Consider the following 12,390-nt stretch of genomic DNA (forward strand, 5'->3'; position numbering starts at 1 on the left):
AAATTAAAAGTAAAACAAAAATGTTATGCTCAACTCTACTTGAACCTCTAGCTTTTCACCTAAAGGCAATTATGTAGTACAGTGGATAGAGCAATAGGCTTGGACTGAAGGGGAACTGAGTTCAAATTTGACTTCAGATTGCATATTTGACCTTAAAAAATCAATGAACTTTTGTCTGTCTCACTTTCTTCATTTGTAAAAGAGGTATAATAATAATTCCTGCCTCTTCAAGACTATTGTGAGAATCAAATGAGATGTTTGTAAAACACTTAGGATGGGGATTGATACATAGTAGGCACTTAATAAATGCTTATTCTCTCCTTTTATTTTTTTCCTATTCACTGGCGAACTTCTCTAAGGAGTAGGGTAAATCTACTGACTCTACTTCCTCCACCACCCATATTCCTTAACATCCTAAAATCTGGTTGTGATCCTCAGTATCTTATGGAAATTGTGACATCATCAACTTGTAGGGTTAGAGATGAGGTCTCATTTTTGTATCTCCAACAGTGATTACTATAGTACCTTACACACAAGGAATTGTTAATAAATATTTGTTGAATGAATGGATTGAAAGGGGATGCTGGGAGTCTCCTTTGAAATGAGATGGTGTTGGGGTTGAAGTCAAGCCAGGAACATGGCAGTCTCTAGTAGGGCCAGGCAGTCCAACTAAGTCAGAAATCAGCTTAGTTACATGCTTTTTAAAACTTTATTTTCTATTATTGATGTATTTTGTCTTAACACGGTAGTCATTTTCCTCCCTTGTGAGGAAGAAAAGCAATCAAATAAAAACATTTTCTAAGGAAATCTTATCTGCCACGTATACAACATTCTGTCCTTGTAGTCCCCCTCCTCTCCACAGTGGGGGAGGGGATATCTGCATACTCTTTTTTCAGATGAATGAGGTGGCCTCTTCTCTGGTTCTTAGAAAACCTGCAGGACCCCTTGGCCCAGTCTCTTATTCAACTGTTCTGCCTTTCCTTTCACAATTCTTTTATTATCTTTCATCTCTTTTCAAACCCCCAGTATCCACAAACCTCCAAGACAGATATGTAGAACTACCTTCAAATCACCCATGTAACAGACGTATGCCACCAAAGTGTTCAATTATTACTATATTAGAAATTTATTTGCTTATTTGCTAAAATAATAATATTTAATAAAATGTGAATAAAATTATTTCATACATTTATAGTGTCCTTCTGTGTGTAGGGGAGAGTCAGTAATGGTGGAGCCCTGAGCTCCTAGGAACTCAGCCATGAGAAGGGTGCTAGCTGACGCTGACTACTTTGCTGGAGCTCACAGACTCCTCTATCCACTAAAGACAAAGTGATACTAGAGGTCAGGGGTAAGGAAGAGTCCTCATCCCAAGCTCGACAGAGAGGAGGAAGTAGACAGAGATGAATGGGTCACTGCTATGCCAAGACCCCGGTCATTCCACAGGCTGAAGACTCAGTCATCCTCAGGTTCCTTATGCCATCTGGTTAGAAGGTATCTTGTGTCCTTCTTTGAGCCATTGACCTCTCTCTTAACTGTGAAGTATAGACCAGTGTCCACTGCAAACAAAATTCCCATCACAAGGTAGAAAAGGATGTAGTACCAGATTTTAGAAGGTGAAGAAGGCAGACTTGGATCTACATTTGTACAAAAGTAAGAGGTAGGAGGAAGAACCATTAGAATTCTGATGAATCAACAAATGAAGTCAACAAATACCTATGAAGCACTTGCTTCCAAAAGGAGAAAGAAAGAAAAGGAAGTCATTTGTTCTTGGGTCTGGATTTTGGGATGGATCCCTAAGGTGACCTGATGCTAAGGGTCTCAGCCAAGAGGTACTATAAGGGTCTCTCCTAGCCCAGAGAGGGGAGAGAGAGAGAAAGAGAGGGAAAGACAGAGAGAGAGAGAGAGAGAGAGACAGAGAGAGAGACAGAGAGACAGAGAGAGAGACAGAGAGACAGAGAGAGAGACAGAGACAGAAAGAGACAGAGAGAGACAGAGACAGAAAGACAGAGAGAGACAGAGAGACAGAGAGAGAGACAGAGACAGAGAGAGACAGAGAGAGACAGAGACAGAAAGACAGAGAGAGACAGAGAGACAGAGAGAGAGAGAGAGAGAAAACAGTAAGAGTGAGGTGCTACACCTACCCCATGGTACAGTTGAGTTTTGTAATAGTTGATATCATTTTTATTATTTTTGTTGCCATTATTGATAATAATACTATTATTATTACTAAAATTTCTGAATCACGTTCCTTGATGTTCCACCTCCATGTAATATTTTCTTCTTCACCCTATGTAATTGAAAGAGTGCCTGCCTGGGCCTGCAGACTCAAAAGATGAGCTCTGATCGGTCCTTCTAGGGATTAAGGAATTCATGATTTTATCAGAAGGGCCAGACACCTGATCATTTACCCCTGGGAATGAGGGGGTGAGTTGCAAGGATTCATACTAAAGTTGTTGTATTGGTCCAAATGATTGGCAGTGTGGTTGAATCAGGGAGCATGGGACCTCAGGATTCCAAACGATGGAGTGGCTTGTATGGGAAGGAGAAGTTATTCCTTTCAATGGAGGAATCCAGAGTTGGGGAATGATGGGAGAGGTATAACTTCTGTTCCTTTGCAGTCCCATCTGAATGAATGATGATACCCCATCTCCCAAGAGGTCCTTTGTGGAACTTAGGTACAAATAAAATAGTCACCCAAGACAGCTAGATACTTTCAGCCTTTGTGCTGGTAGCAAGAAAGGCAATTCTTGGTGATTTAGTACCCTGAAACTATCATTAACCCTCTCCAGATCCATTCTCCAGGGTCCCCTTCCCTCAAAGCCCAAAACCCTTCACTCTTCCCTGGTTGGGTGTATCTTACCTTGGACAATGATTCTCACCACTCTTGACATCTCCTGCCTATTTCCTATTTTGGCTGCACAGGAGTAATCTCCACTGTCATCATTGTTCACTCGGCTGATGGAAAAGTTGGAATCACGTTGAAGAAACATCCTTCCTTTGCCATTTTGATAGAATGTGACTTTAGACATGTGTTTGTTTTCCCAGCTGTGGCACCTCAGCACCATGGGCTCCCCTTTCATATAAACCAATTTCAAGGTTTGGAGTACCAGCCAGTCTGAAAAGATAAACAAAGACCAAGAATCTAGCAGGTCTCAACTGGAAGTAGAGTCTCAAGTCATTCTAGACTGGGATGGGGAGAGACGGTAAGCTCCCAGGACAAAGGAGAATGTCAGTTGGTGAGGTACACTCAGTCAATAGCATTGACTGGGTGCTGTAGGAGACTATAAAAACAATGTTGTTGCCCCCAGAGACCTCCCAATTTCATAGGGTCATAGTATAGACACCCACATGAAAAGGTCGTAGGATATAAAAACGTATATAGAAACAGAAATAAATGCATGATGCTTTCTATCTCCTAACAGAGGGGAAATGGATTCAAGATACAGAATGAAACACACATTTTCAAACATGGCAAATGTGTGCATTTATTATCTTTGTTGCAAGGATTGTGCTTTTCTTTTTTCTATTTTTCATGGTGGGATTTGGGAAGAAAAGAGACATATCAGTTGTGTTGCCAAAAAAAAAAGAAGAAAAGAAAGAAAAAGTGTTATGGGACCATTTTTTTAATGCACAGAAGAGAAAAGAATGAAATTCAGAAAGAAACACAAAGAAATAGGCTAGTTTTAAAATAATGCATTGAATTTCTTAATACCTTTTTTAAAAAAGCAAACAGATATGTGTTTTCACATTTAATCTTTTTTCTATTCTAGTTTGTATATGAAAATGTTTATTTTGTAGGTGTTCATTAAGTTCAGAATTTTAAAAAATAAAAGACAGAAATGCATTCATGCAAACAAAACATAAAATCCATCTGTACATTCTAGGGAACAAAACCCAGGATCTTTGATGTCAAATTAAATTTTAAAATTCAAGGTAACAGACATTAGTTAAGCACTTACTGTGTGCAAGGCACTGAGGGTACAAAAGCATAAACGGAACTACCCTGCCTGCCCTCGAGGAGCTTACATTCTACTGGGGGAAAACAACATGTATATAGATAAGAAAATACAAACTATATACAAAGTAATTGGGGTGAGGGCAGCAGCAACAATTAGGGAAATAAGAAAAGTCCTCCTATAGGAGGTGGCATTTGAGGCCAATCTTGAAGAGAGGGAGGATTCCAAGGGGCAAAGGTAAGAGGAAGACTATTTCAGGCATGGGGGACAACCGGTTCAAAATCGTGGAGGTGAGAGCTGGCTGTCCTGTATAGGGAATGGCAAGTAGAACACTTTAGCTAGAATACAGAGTCCATAAGAGAAGTAACATTAAATCAGTCTAGAAAGATAGTTTGAAGTCAGACATGAAGGTCTTTAAATGCTAAGCAAGAAAGTTTCTATTTTATCCTTATTTTTATAGGTTAACAGGGAACCACTGAAGCTTCTTGAGCTGTGGACTGACATGGTCAGGCCTATGGTTTTAGGAACATCAGTTTGACCTCTACGTGGAAGGTGAATTGGAGAGAGAGGGAGACTGGAGGCATGGATACCAATTAGGAGGCTGTTACAATAGTATACTAGGTGAGGAGTTAGGAGCCTCTGAACTAAGATGGCACAGTGATGTGAACGGAAAAGGAACGAGTGTGGACTTAGAACCGGTAAGACTAGAGAACTGGTTGGATTTAGGAGGTGAGAGAGAAGAGTGAAGAGTCTAGGATGACTTCTACTTTGCAAATCCAAACAAGGCCTTTGACGGAAGTAGGGAAATTAGAAAGAGGGATGAGTTTAGGGGACAAAATCAATGAGTTCAGTAGAGTTTGAGATGCTTATGCCACATCCAGGTAGACATGTCTAACAGGGAGCTGGAGATGTGGAACCTAGACCTCAGGAGAGAGTTGAGGGTACAATGTGTAGATTTAGGAGAGATGTGTGCATAGAATAAACCATGGGAGCTGATGAGATCATAGAGACAGAGAGTGCTGAGAAAGAAGAGAAGAAGGTGCAAAATAGAGTCCTTGGATGCACTCAAACAACAGGGGCTCAACAGGGATACTGAAAAAGAGTAGTTAGCAAGGAGGAAGGTCACCAAGAAGGAAGAGTGTTACAAAAACCCAGAGGGGAGAAAGTAGCCAGAAGGATGGGGTGGACAATAGTGTGCAGTACTATAGGGAGGTCAAGAAGGATGAGGACTTAGAAAAAGAGAGATCATAGGTATAAAAGAACCTGAGAAGCCATCTAATTCAATCCTATTTTGCAAATGAAAAAATGGGGATTAAATTTGATCCAGCACCTCCAGAGTTAAATCTGGCCCAGATGGGGTTAAATCACTTGCCCAAGGCAATAGAGATTGTCGGCTTCCATGGAAGGATGACCTCAGCTTTTATGACTCTGAAGCCAGAGTTCATCACATGGTACCATGCTAGTTCATTGCATGGTATTATGTTAGATCATTGGTTACTTTGGAAAGAGCAGTTTCAGTCAAATGATGGGGCAGAAGTGAAACTGAGAATGTTTGAGAGGTAAATGTGACATGAGAAAGCGTGCACAAAGGTAGGCAACTTTGTCTTTAAAAAACAAAAAAAGATTTTATTGGTCTCTTTTGTTTTTAACTTTGCCTTGTTTTCTGCCTGTATACCTTCCACCACATCTGCAAAGCATCTTTCATAACAAAGAATTTTCATTTAAAAAAAAGAAGAGAAAAAAATTCAGTAAAAGCAACCAATACATCAAAAACATCTCACACCATATGCAATGTTCCATACCTGTGGATCTTCCCACCTCTGCAAAGAAGTGGAGGGAGATGGTGAACATTTTTTTTCTAAGATTTTGGCTGTGAAAGAGCAGAGAGATGTGGAATAGCTTGTTAGGGATGGTAGAGTTAAGGGAATTGTTAAGGTTGAAGAGACATCAGCAGAGAGGGAGCTGATGGCTAAGGAAGTGTTAAAAAAAGTAGGGAGAGACATAGAAGGGATGGTCAAAGGATAAGCTCCCATAAGAGACAGGAGGTGATGGGATCAAGGACACAGAGTGGTTGGACCCTTTCCAGTGTTCTCTCCATTGAACTGCATTGTCACCTACATAGAGATTTTAATTGAAATCTTGAGAATGGATAAGTTCCCATTCATTGAGAATGAAAGAAGAGAAGAAAGAAAAAAAATCCTAGGGGGATTATCTACATTTAGGGACTGGAAAGAGGAAGCAGGCCAAAGGAAAGAGGCAGAGACAAAAGGATCAGAAGCAGGAGCAGAACCATAATCATGGCATCTCATGGAAGTTAAAAGTAAGGAAAGTTTCAAGCAAGAGGAGGGATGGTCAACATTTCCAACTGCAAAGGGGACTGGATTTAACTCATGAGAGTCACTGGAGAACTTTAAGGAAGCATTTTTTTTAAAAAAAGCAATTTCACTGGATTGTTATGGGCAGACGTCAGATGGGAGAGAGTTGAGGTACGATGTACTATGTGCTGCAAGGAAAAAAAATACAGGGAGTATAGATCACTTTTCTGAGAAGTTTGGGGGGGGAAGGAAAGTGATAGGATTGTGGTGAGTGAGTAGCAGACTCTAGGGAACGATATTTTAAGGCAGGCAGGACTAGCTTGTTTGTAGACTGAGGAGAAAGATCTGATAGAAAGAGACATTAAAGATACAAGAGAAATGAGGAGTAATATCTCAAGGGGAAGTGATTAAGAGAACAGGTGATGGAGTTAACTTTGGAAAGGAGGTGCTGGATCGTTTTCTCTGAGTCAGGTAAAAAGGATGGTTTGAGTGATGAGGGAGGTAGGAGGGAAGCTCAGGTGTCCCCCATCTGATGGCCTGCATCTGCTTTTTCTGTGAAGTTGGCAAGGCAGGGTCATTTGCTTGATCACTCAGCAGGCATCTATTGAATGCCTGCTATGGGTCAGACACTGTATTAGGCACTGGAGTAAACAGAGATAAAAATGAAAGACTCGCCTTTAAAGGGCTTACTGTCTATAGAGGAGAAATTTTGCACATACAAATAGATATAGGCAAGGTATGCTCCCCCTTTCGGATTTGGACAATTTTATTTGTGAAAAGGAGGAAGATGGACAGTTTTGAGAAGACCTAAGAGAGATCAGAGAAATGTACTTTATTGAAGACAAAAATGGCTACAGTGTCTTGTTTTCCAACACCTTGTTTACCTATGACTACTTTGAGGTTAAGTAGGAAACCTGCACAACTTAATTTTTTTGTGACTAGGGTTGGGGAAGGGGTGCTTATACCCATATTATATATAAATAAAATCATTATTTTATTTATCATATTTTATATTATACATTCTTATATATAAATAAAATTACTTTTTTTTAAACAGATGAGAACACTAGTAGCTGGGATGAGGATGGGGAAATCAGGGAAGTTCATTTGTGTAAATTTTTTTTTCAACTCTGTTCATCAGCATTTAAGTAGGAGTGGAGTCCCTGTATGGTGAGTGTAATTCAGGCTTGAAGCTTGGTGGTGAATGGGCCGGTTAACTGCAGGGCCCCTGCACTCACCTGGGAAGACTTCTAGCTTCACAGGATCACTGAGAGCAGACTGGCCTCTCTGGCACTGGTACTTCCCGCTGTACGTGACATTGTTGGCTATGATGTTGTAGTCTTGGATCTGGACTGGAATAATTGTGTCATTGTGGAGCCAAAGGGTGGAGCTGTTTTCAGGGATGCCAGACCCTTCACACCTCAGAGTTACAGGGTCATTCTTGAGCACGCTGAACCATGGTGGGTACAGGGTCACTACTGACTTGGAGAGACTTGCTGGTGGTGGAGAGAAGAGAAGGAAAGGGTCCTCGGTCAGCTCTGGAATATAAGTGAGCTCCCACTTATAACTTACACCCAGACTTGGACAAATGTGGGAAAAGGGGCTTTGGGCACCGTTCTTCTGGGTTGACTCCCATGGGAGTCTGGTCAGAAAAACAGAAAGTGAAACCCTATTGAAAGCAGAAATTGCTCATCCTGTTCTTTATTTAATAGGAAATTCCCAACATCCTATAGTTGCTAGGCTCTGAGAATTCTGTTATTTTGAGAAACAGAGGAGCAAACTCACCTGCTTTCCTGCCAGCCAGAACTACAAGAGAAAAGAGAGGAGAAATCAGCAAAGGGCAAGGGGAGGCACAGAGCACCGTGTTTTAAGAATTCTGTTTTATAGAGAAATGAGAGGACCTGCCTCCCTTTAGTATCTTGTCCCATTGTCCTCAACTCCTCTGTCCACCTTGCTGATAACAACATTGATGTAGTGCTTACTATGTGCCAGGCACTGTGCCGAGTGCTAGAAAATTATAAGCTCATTAGCTCCTCACAACAATTGTGCAAGTCATTATCCCCATTATACAGATGAGGAAACTGAGGCAAATAGAGGTCAAGTGAGTCACACAGCTAGTAAATGTCTGAGGCTGGATTTGAACTCAGGCCTTCCTGATGCCAGGACCAGCCCTATTTCCACAGCACCACCTATCTGCCTTGATGATGCCTATCTGCTATGATCCTGGAAGCACAGAAAACAACACCACCATTGAATTCCAATCCAGAAGGTTAGAAATTTATAGGAAGAAATCATACAATTTTAGAATTCTATGAGATATTAGTTATTTTTTTACTCCAACTGCCTTATTTTACAGAGACATAATAGATAGAGTCCTGGACTTGGATTTAGGAAGTCAGATTCAAATTCTGCCAAGAAAAGCTGTGTGACTCTAGGCATATCATTTAACCTCTCTGAGGTTCATTTTCTTCATTTTAAAAAAGGGGATGATAAAAGCACCAAACTCACAGGGTTATTGTGAGCATCATATGAGATAATGTATGTATAATACTTGGCAAACCTTAGTCTCATTTAAATGGGAGCCATTATGACCCAAGGACATACAGTGTACCCTCCCTTCCCTAGCTATGTCCAGCCAAAGATGATGTCCTTCTTCCCATCCTCCCAACCCCCCACCCCAAAGAGACCAGTGTTCTTATCTGGACTTGGAAAGGTCTCTGCTAGTTCCAGGGACCAAGGATGCCTTTCACCTCTCCTACTCAGGGGAACCATAACTCACCCAGAAGCAGCAAAAATGGCAGTACTGACAGCTGCATTCTGCTGGGATGAAACAGACCAGACGAACTGAATTATCCACTGCTGCCCTAAGACCGGATGTGACCTAACTGAGGCTTTTAGAATGAATTAGAAAACAGGAAGGAAACCAACATTTCCTCCTCCCCCCACTCCTATCATCAGGTTGCTTTTCCCGGAACCAACCCTGGTTTTTATAAAAGAAAGCCTAGTAGGCTGAGCCCTCTAAACCTGACCTCTGGGAAGTAAGACTTCAATAGGAAAGCTGCTGTCCTGCTCCTCAGAGTCTGGTCTCCAGCCTGAGGAGTACTTTGGGGAATACTGGATTTATCCTACATGTAAAAAGGAGTTGGGTGGGATTTTGGCTGGGACTTGAAGGAAGCCAGGGAGGTCAGAAGGTAGAATTGAGGAGGGAGAGAATTTCAGGCACAGGGGACAAACAATGAAAATCCCCAGTCAGAAAATGGAGTGTCCTGTGCAAGGAACAACAGAGAGAAGACAGGAAAGAGGGGAGGTTGCCAAATTATGAAGGGCTTTGTAAAACAAATAGAAGATTTTATATGTGGTGAGGCCTCACGTGTCACAAGGGCCATCTTGTGTTGTATGGCTCGAAGCCAGTTCTTGAAAAGACCAATAAGACTGACAATTAACTAATCTGATTTTTAAAAAAAGAGAGCAGAAGATTAAATGGACAAAATATGTGAGCAAGGCAAAATCACAACTAAATCAGAAGAAACAAAAAAAGAACAATCAGAACATACTACAAAGTTACATGCTAACAAAACTGAGAACATAAAAAAGAGGAATACCTTCGAAACTATAAGACGTCCAAACTATCAGAAGGCCAAATAGAGATCTTAAGTAACACGATCTCAGAAAAGGAAATTAATCTAGCCGTAAAGGGGCCACAGAAGAAAAAAATTTCCTAGTCCCCGTGGATTCACAGGAGAATTCTATTGAACTTTTAGAGAATAATCAGGGCTCAAACTCCACAAATTATTCTCAAAAATAGAGAAAGAAAACGCTCTACCAGAATTCTTTTTTAAGACAAATATAGTCCTAGTATCTTAATGAAGGAAAGATAAACCACAGAAAGGAAACCATATACCAATATAATTAATGAACTTGGGCTCAAAAATATTTTAACAAAATCTTGTCAGACAGACTACAGTGATTTGTCCAAGAAACTATTCACTCTGAACAAGTAATATTGGTGCATAATTCATATTTTGGAGATGTTTGAGAGGTCATGGGGAGCAGAGAAAATGTCTAATTCACTTGTTGCTCAGCTTTTCAATGTGGTATGCAGAGCAGAACTTAATACTTCAAATGTAGCCTACCCAGGGCAGTGGAATGATTACCTTTTTCATTATAGACATTTTCATTTTTTAAATGAGACCTAAGATTGTAAGACATCGTTTCTGGAATCACAGCCTAATATTTCCTTATCTGTAAAATGAGGGATTTGGACTAGAGGCCCTCTAAGTTCCCTTTCAAGTCTAGACCCAGGACCCATACTACAGGATTTAATCATGCCAGACTTGCTGTCCACTAAAAACCACACTTCTAGGCATGATTCTCTCATCCTCTACATGTGAAGTTGGGTTTTTAACCCTAAATGAAGTGCTTTACTTTTTAACTCTATCAAATTTCATCTTATTAAATGGTGGCCTTTATACTAGCTATTTCTTTTGAAAAAGCACTTGGGGTTAAGTGACTTGCCCAGGATCACACAGCTAGTGAGTATTTGAAACCATATTAGAACTTAGGTTGTCCTGATTCCAGAGCCCATGCTCTATCCACTGTGCCATTTAGCTGCCCCTATGTTAGCTTGGTTTTGAATTCCCTCTTCTTTCTCTGCCTTCCTCATAACTCTTGGTATAGTATACTCCATCTCTGTATTCTCCAGATTGCTCTCTTCAGTCTAGGACACTAGCAAGCCTTCCTTCCTCTATAGCCTAAAGAGAGACCTCAATACAACAATGAAAACAACTCCCTCTGTGCCACAAATAAAGGCAGTCCTAAATATTAAAGGTGAAATTAATAAAATTGAGTGTAAAATCATTGAATTAATAAATAAAACTAGGAGTCAGTATTACGAAAAATTAATAAAATAGGTAAACTATTGGTTAATACGATTTTTAAAAGGAGAAAACCAAATTAGTAATAGCAAAAACGAAAAGGCTGAAAGTACCTCTAAAGAAGATGAAATTAAAGCAATTATAAAGAGTTATTTTGACCAATTATAGGCCAATAAATTGAACAACTTAAGAGAAATGGAAGAATATTTACAAAAATACAAACTACCCAGATTAGCCAAAGAGGAAACAGAATACCTTAACAGAACTATTTTAGAAAAAGAAATTGAGCAGACCATAAATGAGTTTCCTAAGAAAAAAGCACCAGGACCAGACAGATTTGCAAGTGAATTTTATCAAGCCTTCAAAGACCAACTAATTCCAATATTAAAGAAATTATTCAGAATAAAAGGCAAAGAAGGGATCTTACCAAACTCCCTTTATGAAACAAATATGATACTGACACTTAAATCAAGAAAAGTAAAAACAGAGAAAGAAAATAATAGACCAATTTCATTAATGAATATGGATGCAAAAATCCTAAAATAAAATACTAGCTAAAATATTACAATAATATGTTGCCAACATTACACATTATGACCAAGTGGTATTCATACCAGCAATTCAAGGATGGTTTAACATAAGGAAAACTATTAATATAATGATCAATAATAAAAGTAACAAAAATCACATGATAATATCAATAAATGCAGAAAAATCATTTCAGGAAGTATAATACTCATTTATTTTTTTTTAAATTAAGATCTTTTATTTTTAGTTTACAATACTCAGTTCCACATGATTTTGAGTTCCAGATTTTCTTCTTCCTCCTCCCCTCCTTCCCAAGACAGCATGGAATCCAGTATATCTTCTACATATAACTTCACATTAAACTTATTTACACAATAGTCAAGTTGTAAAGAAGAATTATGACCAATGGAATGAATCATGAGAAAGAAGAAACACAACCAAAAAAAGAAATAAAAGAGAAAAAAAAGGAGAGCAAATAGGTTGCCTCAATCTGCATTCAGACTCCATAGTTCTTTCTCTGGATGTAGAGAGCTCTCTTCATCATGAGTCCTTTGAAGTTGTCTTTGAACATTGTATTGCTGAGAAAAGCCAAGTCTGTCAAGGTTAGTCATCACAGAATCAATATATCCATGGTTGTGTACAGTGTTCTCCTGGTTCTGCTCTGCTCATTCAGCATTATATCATGTAGATTTTTCCAGGTTTTTATGAAGTCCATAT

At 39.6% G+C, this 12,390-nt stretch overlaps 1 protein-coding gene across 1 annotated transcript; it reads right to left on the minus strand.

Moving 5' to 3' along the window:
- Positions 1-710: 710 nt before the first annotated feature.
- LOC118845372 (low affinity immunoglobulin gamma Fc region receptor III-like) lies at positions 711-9,139 on the minus strand. The gene is made up of 5 exons (XM_036753274.1): positions 9,051-9,139; positions 8,057-8,077; positions 7,510-7,767; positions 2,861-3,115; positions 711-1,634 (listed from the first exon to the last, which is right to left on the minus strand). The coding sequence occupies exons 1-5, from the start codon at positions 9,085-9,087 to the stop codon at positions 1,453-1,455; spliced, it is 753 nt and encodes a 250-aa protein (XP_036609169.1). The 5' UTR covers positions 9,088-9,139; the 3' UTR covers positions 711-1,452.
- Between the last annotated feature and the right edge of the window lie 3,251 nt (positions 9,140-12,390).

The sequence above is a fragment of the Trichosurus vulpecula genome, chromosome 4 (genome assembly GCF_011100635.1).
Source record: "Trichosurus vulpecula isolate mTriVul1 chromosome 4, mTriVul1.pri, whole genome shotgun sequence".
NCBI lineage: Eukaryota > Metazoa > Chordata > Mammalia > Diprotodontia > Phalangeridae > Trichosurus > Trichosurus vulpecula.